Genomic DNA, 12026 nt, shown 5'->3' on the forward strand with positions numbered 1-12026 from the left:
GGACCGTGTACGAGGGACGTTATTAGGTGATACCTGGGGGTGCTTTGATGGCAAATTCTTCAAGAAATTCAAAGTATTCCACTGAAATTAGCCATTAACCCAGGGGTTCTCCAGTCCTCAAGACCCCTCCAACAGGTCAGGTTTTCAGGATATTCCAGCTTCAGCACAGATATCCTGAAGACCTGGCCTGCTCAAGGGTCTGGAGGGCCCCTGCGTTAACCATTTTACTGCCAGAGGGGACCTACAATTATATATATATATATATATATATATATATATATATATAATTACATTTTTCATTGTTTAATCATCCAGTAGTTTTGACACAGAAACAGTTTTTCTATGTTTTTGTTTTTGTTACTTTTATTTATTTTTAACTGCTTTACACTTTAATTACCACTGTGACCACAAACACAAGCGCCTTGCCTTGGGCAAAAAGACTTTTATCAGGGAGAAAGTAACGCGCAAAAAATATGTTTCTGATAATTCGGGGCCGTTGGACACAGACACAAAACATACCACAACCCTCCCTTTCCCCCTTCTCGCTTTCTCCCTGTCTCTCTCCTTTTGCTCCATCCCTCTTCCTGTCTGACAATCTGCCTCCTCCCTCCCTTTCCTCTTCTTGTTCCCTCTTCTCTCTCGCATCCTCTCTTTCACCCTGGCTCTCTCTCTCTCTTTCTTCCTCCCCCCCTCTCTCTTTCTGCCCCTCTCCCCCTCTATCTCCCATCTCCCCTCCCTCTTCCGCCCCCTCTCCCTCCTCTCTTCCTCCCCCTCTCCCCTCTCCGCCCTCTCGCCTCCTCCTCCCTCCCTCTCCCTCTCTCCCCTCTCCCCTCTCCCTCTCTCTCTCCACCTCTGTCTCTTCCCACCTCTCTTGCCCCTCTCCCTCAGCCCCTCTCTCCCCCTCTCTCTCCCCCTCTCCTTTCTCTCTCCCACTCTCTGTCTCCACCTCTCTCTCTTCCCACCTCTCTTCCCCCCTCCTCCTCAGCCCCTCTCCCCCACTCCCCCTCTCTCCCCCCCTCCCCCTCTCTCTCTCCCCCCTCCCCCTCTCTCTCTTCCCCCCTCCCCCTCAGCATCTCTCTCCCCACTCCCCCCCTCTCCCCAACTCCCCCCCAGCCCCTCTCTCCCCCCTCCCTCTCTCTCTCCCCCCTCCCCCTCTCTCTCTCCCCCTCCCCCTCTCTCTCTCCCTCCCTCCCCCTCTCTCTCTCCCTCCTCCCCTCTCTCTCTCCCCCCCTCCCCCTCTCTCTCTCCTCCCTCCCCCTCTCTCTCTCCCCCCTCCCCCTCTCTCTCTTCCCCCTCTCTCTCTCCCCCTCTCTCCCTCTTTCTCTCCCCCCCCTCTCTCTCTCCCTCTCATTGCTGAAGCTAACCTCATTGATATGCAGGAGGCTTTGCTGAGCGAGGCACTTTTCTCCCCTGGTCCATGCGCTGTGGAAGCAGAGGAGGAGGTGATAGAGGAGCGATGACGCCAGCAATGCGATATCTGAATTTTGAGCAGCTTAACCCCTCTGCTGCCAGATCTGCCTGGAAGCACTGAATATAATTTGCTCCAAGGCCTTCTCCCTCTCTCCCTCATTCGCTCTCTCTCTCCCTCATTCGCTCTCTCTCCCTCATTCGCTCTCTCTCCCTCGTTCGCTCTCTCTCTCCCTCGTTCGCTCTCTCTCTCCCTCGTTCGCTCTCTCTCTCCCTCGTTCGCTCTCTCTCTCCCTCGTTCGCTCTCTCCCTCGTTCGCTCTCTCCCTCGTTCGCTCTCTCCCTCGTTCGCTCTCTCCCTCGTTCGCTCTCTCCCTCGTTCGCTCTCTCCCTCGTTCGCTCTCTCTCTCGTTCGCTCTCTCTCTCGTTCGCTCTCTCTCTCGTTCGCTCTCTCTCTCGTTCGCTCTCTCTCTCGTTCGCTCTCTCTCTCGTTCGCTCTCTCTCTCGTTCGCTCTCTCTCTCGTTCGCTCTCTCTCTCGTTCGCTCTCTCTCTCGTTCGCTCTCTCTCTCGTTCGCTCTCTCTCTCGTTCGCTCTCTCCCTCATTCGCTCTCTCCCTCATTTGCTCTCTCTCTCCCTCATTTGCTCTCTCTCTCCCTCATTCTCGCTCTCTCTCCCTCATTCTCGCTCTCTCTCCCTCATTCTCTCTCTCTCCCTCATTCGTGCTCTCTATCCCTCATTCGCTCTCTCTCTCTCCCTCATTCGCTCTCTCTCTCCCTCATTCGCTCTCTCTCTCTCCCTCATTCGCTCTCTCTCTCTCCCTCATTCGCTCGCTCTCTCTCCCTCATTCGCTCTCTCTCTCCCTCATTCGCCCTCTCTCTCTCCCTCATTCGCCCTCTCTCTCTCCCTCATTCGCTCTCTCTCTCTCCCTCATTCGCTCTCTCTCCCTCATTCGTGCTCTCTCTCTCCCTCATTCGCTCTCTCTCTCCCTCATTCGCTCTCTCTCCCTCATTCGCTCTCTCTCTCTCTCCCTCATTCGCTCTCTCTCTCTCTCCCTCATTCGCTCTCTCTCTCTCTCTCCCTCATTCGCTCTCTCTCTCTCCCTCATTCGTCTCTCTCTCTCCCTCATTCGCTCTCTCTCTCTCCCTCATTCGCTCTCTCTCTCTCCCTCATTCGCTCTCTCTCTCTCTCCCTCATTCGCTCTCTCTCTCTCCCTCATTAGCTCTCTCTCTCTCCCTCATTCGCTCTCTCTCTCTCCCTCATTCGCTCTCTCTCTCTCCCTCATTCGCTCTCTCTCTCTCCCTCATTCGCTCTCTCTCTCTCCCTCATTTGCTCTCTCTCTATCCCTCATTCGCTCTCTCTCTCTCCCTCATTCGCTCTCTCTCTCCCTCATTCGCTCTCTCTCCCTCATTCGCTCTCTCTCTCTCCCTCATTCGCTCTCTCTCTCCCTCATTCGCTCTCTCTCTCTCCCTCATTCGCTCTCTCTCTCTCCCTCATTCGCTCTCTCTCCCCCTCATTCGCTCTCTCTCCCTCATTCGCTCTCTCTCCCTCATTCGCTCTCTCTCTCTCCCTCATTCGCTCTCTCTCCCCCTCATTCGCTCTCTCTCCTCATTCGCTCTCTCTCCCTCATTCGCTCTCTCTCTCCCTCATTAGCCCTCTCTCTCTCCCTCATTCGCTCTCTCTCTCTCCCTCATTCGCTCTCTCTCTCTCCCTCATTCGCTCTCTCTCTCTCCCTCATTCGCTCTCTCTCTCTCCCTCATTCGCTCTCTCTCTCTCCCTCATTCGCTCTCTCTCTCTCCCTCATTCGCTCTCTCTCCCCCTCATTCGCTCTCTCTCTCCCCCTCATTCGCTCTCTCTCTCTCCCTCATTCGATCTCTCTCTCCTCATTCGCTCTCTCTCTCTCTCCCTCATTCGCTCTCTCTCTCTCCCTCATTCGCTCTCTCTCTCTCCCTCATTCGCTCTCTCTCTCCCTCATTCGCTCTCTCTCCCTCATTCGCTCTCTCTCTCTCCCTCATTCGCTCTCTCTCTCTCCCTCATTCGCTCTCTCTCTCTCCCTCATTCGCTCTCTCTCTCTCTCTCTCCCTCATTTGCTCTCTCTCTCTCCTCATTCGCTCTCTCTCTCCCTCATTCGCCCTCTCTCTCTCCCTCATTCGCTCTCTCTCTCTCCCTCATTCGCTCTCTCTCTCTCCCTCATTCGCTCTCTCTCTCTCCCTCATTCGCTCTCTCTCTCTCCCTCATTCGCTCTCTCTCTCTACCTCATTCGCTCTCTCTCTCTCTCCCTCATTCGCTCTCTCTCTCTCTCCCTCATTCGCTCTCTCTCTCTCCCCCTCATTCGCTCTCTCTCTCTCCCTCATTCGCTCTCTCTCTCTCCCTCATTCGCTCTCTCTCTCCCCCTCATTCGCTCTCTCTCCCCCTCATTCGCTCTCTCTCTCTCTCCCCCTCATTCGCTCTCTCTCTCTCTCCCTCATTCGATCTCTCTCTCTCTCCCTCATTCGATCTCTCTCTCTCCTTCATTCGCTCTCTCTCTCTCCCTCATTCGCTCTCTCTCTCTCCCCCTCATTCGCTCTCTCTCTCCCCCTCATTCGCTCTCTCTCTCTCCCTCATTCGCTCTCTCTCTCCCTCATTCGCTCTCTCTCTCTCTCTCCCTCATTCGCTCTCTCTTTCTCTCCCTCATTCGCTCTCTCTCTCCCTCATTTGCTCCCTCTCCCTCATTCGCTCTCTCTCTCTCTCTCTCCCTCATTCTCTCTCTCTCTCCCCTCATTCGCTCTCTCTCTCCCCCTCATTCGCTCTCTCTCTCCCCCTCATTCGCTCTCTCTCTCTCTCCCTCATTCTCTCTCTCTCTCTGCCCCTCATTCGCTCTCTCTCTCTCCCTCATTCGCTCTCTCTCTCTCCCTCATTCGCTCTCTCTCTCTCCCTCATTCGCTCTCTCTCTCCCTCATTCGCTCTCTCTCCCTCATTCGCTCTCTCTCTCTCTCCCTCATTCGCTCTCTCTCTCTCTCCCTCATTCGCTCTCTCTCTCTCTCCCTCATTCGCTCTCTCTCTCTCCCTCATTCGCTCTCTCTCTCTCTCCCTCATTCGCTCTCTCTCTCTCTCTCTCTCTCCCTCATTCGCTCTCTCTCTCCCTCATTCGCTCTCTCTCTCTCTCTCCCTCATTCGCTCTCTCTCTCTCCCTCATTCGCTCGCTCCCTCATTCGCTCTCTCTCTCTCTCCCTCATTCGCTCTCTCTCTCTCTCTCCCTCATTCGCTCTCTCTCACTCCCTCATTCGCTCTCTCTCTCACTCCCTCATTCGCTCTCTCTCTCTCTCTCACTCCCTCATTCGCTCTCTCTCTCTCCCTCATTCGCTCTCTCTCTCTCTCCCTCATTCGCTCTCTCTCTCTCTCCCTCATTCGCTCTCTCTCTCTCTCCCTCATTCGCTCTCTCTCTCTCTCCCTCATTCGCTCTCTCTCTCTCTCTCATTCGCGCTCTCTCCCTCATTTCCTCTCTCTCTCCCTCATTCGCCTCTCTCTCTCCCTCATTCGCCCTCTCTCTCTCCCTCATTCGCCCTCTCTCTCTCCCTCATTCGCCCTCTCTCTCTCCCTCATTCGCCCTCTCTCTCTCTCCCTTTTTCCTCTCTCTCTCCCTTTTTCCTCTCTCTCTCTTCCTTTTTCCTCTCTCTCTCTTCCTTTTTCCTCTCTCTCTCTCTCCCTCATTCGCGCTTTCTCTCTCTCTCTCTCTCTCTCGCTCATTTGCTCCCTCTCTCTTTCTCTCTCTCTCTCTCCATCATTCTGTCCCTCTCTATCTCTCTCTCTTTGTGCGTGCTCTCCTCCCCCCTGTTCTGCTTCTATTCCCAGTTTTTCTGTCTCTCTCCATTCTTGTGCCGCATCTCCTGTTATGTTCTTACCTCTGCTCTTCCCCTCTGAATTTCTCCCTCCCCCCTCCCCTACTTGTATCTGCTCCCTCCCCTTTCTTGTGCACTCTCTTCTGTTGTGCTCTTGCTTCGCTCTCCCTCTCATCCTTCTCATCCATCTCTCTGCCTCTTTTCCCCATCCCTCCTCTTCCCTCCATGTACATCTTCCCCTCTTCCAATCCCGCAGTGTCGGTGTCCAGATTAAATTGTCACTGTATTTTAAGGAATTTAGGAATTGGACGTCCCTGGTTCAGAGAACCTGAACGGCACTATCTGCTCCCACCCATATTTACAGCGGAGATCTCCTCTGCTCAGAGCCTTAACATGCACTGTAACCCCTGCAAACATTAATACCTCAACAGTAGGGAAGCCCCTCCCAGCATAGTCGTATTACTGTCCATTAGAGCAGTGGTCTTCAACGCCAATCCTCAAGACCCCCCTACAGGTCAGGTTTTAAGGATATCGCTGCTTCAGCACAGGTGGCTCAGTCAAAGACTGAGCCACTGATTGAGCCACCTGTGCTGAAGCAGGGATATCCTGAACACCTGACCTGTTGGGGGAGAGGGGTGGGGGGGGGGGGTCCTGAGGAGGTGTTGAGGACCCCTGCATTAGAGGACAATAGGGCACGTACAGCACTATCACCGTGCCAGGCATGGCCGTGCTTCTTATTCTTGCTGCCTTGTTAACATTTCTGGGAAGGCGACTGCGTGTGGTTTGAAGTGTTTAGGGATGCTCCTCGTACAGATAACAGTATGTTGCCTCTAGCATTGTCCTGTTTATGGCACCGACTGTCGGCATGCCTTCAAATATCGCGGGGCAGAAATGGCATTCGCACACGCCAGGAAACGCACAGAGAATTCCATAGCCGCTTAAGTTATGCTTTATTTGTTTATTTATTTATAAAATATTTTACCAGGAAGTAATACATTGAGAGTTACCTCTCGTTTTCAAGTATTTCCTGGGCACAGAGTAAGACAAATAATACATGGTTACAAATACAGTTACATAAATGAACATGGTATACATTATATACAAGACATTGCATGCACAGTTAGAGGAGATGTATATTATGGGCGTATGAAACAGTTACAGACCAGATTAAAGTGTGAGACAGCCTTAGTTTTGAAAGAACTTAAACTGGTGGTGGATGTGAGAGTCTCTGGTAGGTTGTTCCAGTTTTGGGGTGCACGGTAGGAGAAGGAGGAGCGGCCGGATACTTTGTTGAGCCTTGGGACCATGAACAGTCTATTGGAGTCAGATCTCAGATGATAAGTGCTGCATGTGGTAGGGGTGAGGAGCATGTTCAGGTAGGTGGGTAGCTTGCCCATGAAGAATTTAAAGGCAAGACAAGAAAGGTGAACTTTGCGGCTAGACTCGAGTGATGACCAATCTAGTTCTTTGAGCATTTCACAGTAATGTGTGTTGCAGTTGCATTGGAGAACGAAGCAACAAATTGAATTGTAGAGGGTGTCAAGTTTGCCAAGATGGGTTTGGGGTGCCGAGCCATATATTATGTCTCCATAGTCCAGGGGGGCGCAAACTTTTTTCCCTGCGCCCCCTGCCGGCTGTCCCCTCACTCCCGCGCCCCCCCCAACCCCAACTTACCCGCGCTCCGGCGTAATGACATCACGTTGCCATAGCAACGTGACGTCACATGACCTCGCAGCGTCATTTTGACGCCGCGTTGCCATGGCGACGCAGGGAGGAAGCCGCCGGAGCCACGGTAAGTTAGGTTTACAGAGGCCCTGCAGCTCCCCCGGCACTTAATTTAAGTGCCTTCGGGAAGCGCGCGGGGCCTCTGTAAACCCCGCGCCCCCCGTCGGCAGTGTCGCGCCCCCCCTGGGGGTCACGCCCCACAGTTTGCGCACCGCTGCCATAGTCGATAATTGGCATTAGCATCTGCTGTGCAATACGCTTTCTGACCAGCAGGCTTAGGGAGGATTTGTTCCTGTAAAGTACACCTAGTTTCGCATAGGTTTTGGATGTCAGGGTATCAATGTGCATTCCGAATGTTAAGTGGGAGTCGAACCATATGCCCAGATATTTAAAACTAGTAACAGGAGTTAGGGTGGTGTTAGCGTTGGTTCTGATCTGGAGCTATGGTGGGTAAAAGAAGTGACAAAAACCCTCCACCGTATAGCATGCAGCAAATAAAAATATCACTTGTGAAACACATCCACGTGTCTCATGGCTGTGCCGCAAAGCTGTGTAATGCGACAGGCATATGCTTACAGGGGTCCATGTTAAAATGGATTTCAAGCAAAAGGTGATGCTATGCTCATTTGCGTGTCATTACCCAGAATGTGCTCACATGTGATATTTTTATTTGCTGTATGCTATAACACCATAACAAGCCTATATAACCTTAAATTTGTAGGGGGTCAAGACATTTCTGGTGAAGGTGCAGTTAACAGAGCGGGGTAACAATGTAATCGGCTTCCTTAGAAAGATTTAATCGCCCTTAAACTAACTGTTTTACCCATTTTTAGATCTTGTGAATTAAAAGAATATGAATCTGCTCTTGTCAGGAGCACTGAAACCTGGCCTCTCAGCTCCCTGTGTCTATCTGTTTGACTGGTGATGGCACCACAATTACTTTGTAAACAAAAGAACAAAGCTCAGCCCACAATGTTAATGACGACTGGCTTTTAGTGATGACATCATTTGTTTACCATGGAAATTGTTATTTTAAAACACTTGGCCGATGTTAAAGCGGCCAGTGAATTTGTTTTTTATTTTAATTTTTTTAACATAGGATTGAAGCAGGCGGTCTCCGGAGCTGAACCCCATCCATTTCTGATCTCGGGACCCCCTGATGAGTTACCTCCGTAGGGGGTGCCGCTATCCGCTCGGCTAGCAGGGATCACGTAACGGCGGAGTTTCAAAGCTCCCGCGCCCTGCGGTCCAATAGGAATCCGTGACATCATCGGGTTCAGCTTCCTATTGGCCCACCTGACACGGGAGCTTTAAACTTTGCTGAGATACCGGCACCCCCTTTTGGAGGCCTGTATTTCGGGAAGCAGGGGTTCCTCGGGGCTGAAATGAATGAGGTTCAGCTCCGGAGACCCCCCTGCTTCCTATGTTGAAAATAATTATTTTAAAAAGTGCATGTAAAAAAAATGGCAATCTGTTACATTTAAACCTACAGTATTTACCTTACCTCTGTCCTTGGTCCCCTTTTGTCCTTGGTTGGGGTGTCCGTTAACATGAACTGCTATTAAAACAGTTTTGATGTCGCACATCTATAATGACATCAGACACATTACAGCATCACACTGGTCACCGATATTAGATCACATGTTGGCTATTGAACCAGTCCCAATGAATGAGATTTGACTGATCTGTGTTGTAGATCCGACAATTTGCAAAAGATTAAGGGTTTGTTCCCCGTATCAAGAGAAAATAAATAAAACCATTTGAACATGCAGCCATAAGTAATATAACACATGCTGCTCCATTTATAAAGGAGCAGTCCTAGATAACGGGTCAAATAAATAAATGTTAACTTCTCGCTGCAATCTGCTGCATAAAAGGTGCAATCCTCCAAGGAACTGTTTGATTGGCCTATTTGTGATGTTTTTCTGGGAATGCTAAAATTATAGTTACCACTACTAATGTTTTTATCTGTTTGACGAATGGGGGCTGCCTAATTACTTTGCAAACAGAGCAAAACAAAAATAACAATTTAGGTGGGGCTGACAACAGTCTTATCGTCACAATATATTACGTCAAGATTGTAAAAATGCTTCCAAGTATTTAACCATAGAAATGTTTTAAGTAGATTGATTTTATTTACACTAGTCATTTTTTGTTATTTTTCTCTCTAAAAACAAACGTCTACTAAAATAAGCAGCCCCCTTTTAAAAAAAAAAAAAAAACCCTGGAGAAAATGCTTGCAGGACCCTCCTGTCAGTAAAAGGGTTAATAAGTTTACTGCCCAGGGGCCTGGAGACCCTGCAGATTTACTGTAGTAGGTTCTGCAGTGATTTCCAAACTACTCGATCTATGTATGCACCGTGATTTAGGTGACTTTCCACGGTCCCACTTCAGAGGCCAGCGCCTTCAGCTGAGGGCTACAAAATGACAATCCGTGCTGTTTAGGGAATGCGATTTCTGTGCCAGGTTTGGTAAACAGGGTTAGAAAAGTCTAATGTTACCATAGCAGCAGGACACACATTTGGTTAAACACTTCCGCCCTTCGGCCTAAGGAATTGTGCCAAACATTTTTCCCCGGAGAGGATGTTTTAAACGGAAAGATATGCTTAAATCAAAAGTCCTGTCTCCGTATACTTTAACCTGTTTGGTGCCAGCAATTTCTGCTTACAAATCATATAACCTTAATTGTATTTATTTATATATATATTTATTTATTTGGAAATTACACATACCTCCACACAACCGGGACCGCTATGGGCACTCGGATGGCAACACAGTATGACAATCTGTTCTGCGCAAAACTAGAAAGTGACTTTCTTTCCACCTATCACTTGAAACCCCTTACATACCTTCGGTACATCAATGACATTCTCCTGATTTGGACCTCTGGTGAACAAGACCTCCTACAGTTCAATGGGAACTTCTATATGTTCCACGCAACTATCAACCTCAAACTCACCCATTCCCTGGATGAAGTATATTGCCTAGACACCACCATTACTATAAAGAACAACCAACTACAGACTTCTGTATACCACAAACCTACAGACAGAGCCAGCTATTTAAGGGACCACAGCTTCCACCCAACACACACTAAGCATGCAACCATCTACCGTCAAGCCATACGATACAACCGGATATGCTCCGACACAGCAGATAGAGGCCAGCGGATTACAGCCTTGATATCGGATTTCATAAACCGTGGATATAACCACAGAATTGTAGACCAGCAAATCCACAAAGCCAACAGAATACAAAGAAGTGATCTCCTTGAATACAGACAGAAAGAGACAAGCGACAGGGTACCTTTGGTGGTAACATATAACCCACACCTAGGAGCCCTACACAAGATCGCCAGGGAACTACAACCCATTCTCCAGGAAGATACAAGACGGCAACAGGTCTTCCCTGAAACACCCTTATTATCATATTAATCTCAAGAAAATGATGGTGAGGAGTAAAGTATTCAACTGAATGCGGGACAAGACCATGCCAGGACGCAAGATGCAAAACCTGCGCAATGCTCCACACAGCGGGCACAATACAAATACCACACAGGAATCTGGAGTACAAAATCAGAGAAAGGTTCACCTATTCCTCCAGCAGTGTCGTGTACCTCATCATGTGCATGAAATGCTAAGGGGGCTGCTACTACATAGGTGAGACGGGACATGGGCTAAACAAGAGAATGAATCTGCATTGCCACAGCATCACACGCGAAACAAGAGACAGCCCTGTCGGCGAACATTTCTCTGACTCTGGCCATAAGATGAACGATCTGAAGGCGGCCATAGTCAAAGGTAATCTTAAAACACCGAAAGAGAGACGTTGCATGAATACAAATTTATGCAACTGTTCAGGACACTTAGCGGTGGCCTAAACCGAGACCTCTGTTTCATGAGTCACTACTGCCATGAGAGAACTCACTTCCCATGAGTGCTAAAGGCTATGTCTATACATACTGCGCTATATGAATGCACACACAGCTGTCTCTTACACATACAAATACACAATGTAATTTCATCCCTATATACCAATAGAGACCACATAGTATCTACACACACTTTTAGTAATGCAACACCCTCTTACATTTCCACACCTACCCACACCATTGGTGTACACTCCCACTCCACACACCCCTTTTGTAAAGCGCTGTATACTCTGTTGGTGCTGTATAAATGTATATTTACATACACACACACACACACACGCACATACATACACATCCGCACACACTCTTACATCACTAACATCCAGGGACTATTTAACACCTCAAGTCATAAATCGCATACAGCACAGGGGGGAGGGATAGGTTTCAGTCACAGATAACATTCCAGGATGCACTGTTTTTATGTTAAACCCATTCTTGCTTTATTCATTGTAACATTGGCAGAAGATGAGATCAGTGTATCTCTAAAGCTCGCACAAATAAAAGCATTTCGTTGTCCACAGAATGGTATAGTCTATTCATTTTTGATTATTAAGCTCGGCTAACACGGTACAGATGGAGGGGTGGCCACACCCCCCCCTGGCGGTTCAGCCAATGAGGGTGAACCAGCCACATGTGGTCATGGTCACGCCCCTGCAGAACCCCCGCCACGCCCCCCTCCCCCCGTCGCAATCTCCTGCATCTCACCGCAGATCGCTGTGAAGCGCTGTGTATGCGACGCCACCCCGCCGGGCGCACGTACTACAGTGCAGGCTGGGACCGCGGCCTTAGGGTGTGATTAGAGGAGAAGTTAGAGGGGACGCTATAGGGAGTAGTTAGAAGAGGCTTTATAGGGAGCAGTTGTAGGTAGTGTTGGGAAAGGATACAAATCCAAATGCTTTGGATTCGTTTTAAAATCCTAGACTCTTGGCGTTTGTAAATGATTGTGTACACGGGCAAATTGTAATTCACACTTTTTTCTCTATTTGGTGTAAACTAAATTATGCCACTGTCATTCGCAACACCTGTACAGAATACAGGAGAAGGATCGTAATGTCAGGTAACATCAGCGTGTAGTTGCATTGTATCTTTCTGACATCTATGACGAGCTGCGAGAGCGAGAACAAACGGGCCCTCCTTTTATGGCTGAT

The 12026-nt window shown here is 49.4% G+C and overlaps 1 protein-coding gene across 3 annotated transcripts in view; it reads left to right on the forward strand.

The window, feature by feature from the left end:
- Positions 1–12026, forward strand: part of SSBP4 (single stranded DNA binding protein 4) — a 309472-nt gene that overhangs the window by 213041 nt on the left and 84405 nt on the right. Inside the window, exon 1 of one of the 3 annotated variants that reach the window (XM_075610836.1) lies at positions 1333–1442. The exons of the other annotated variants lie outside the window; for them this stretch is intronic. Coding sequence (XP_075466951.1) covers positions 1374–1442 — 69 coding nt within the window. The 5' untranslated portion in view covers positions 1333–1373. Of the gene's footprint in view, positions 1–1332; positions 1443–12026 lie in introns of those variants that run through there. 3 annotated transcript variants of the gene reach the window in all.

Source organism: Ascaphus truei, chromosome 8 (assembly GCF_040206685.1).
Source record: "Ascaphus truei isolate aAscTru1 chromosome 8, aAscTru1.hap1, whole genome shotgun sequence".
Classification (NCBI taxonomy): Eukaryota; Metazoa; Chordata; class Amphibia; order Anura; family Ascaphidae; genus Ascaphus; species Ascaphus truei.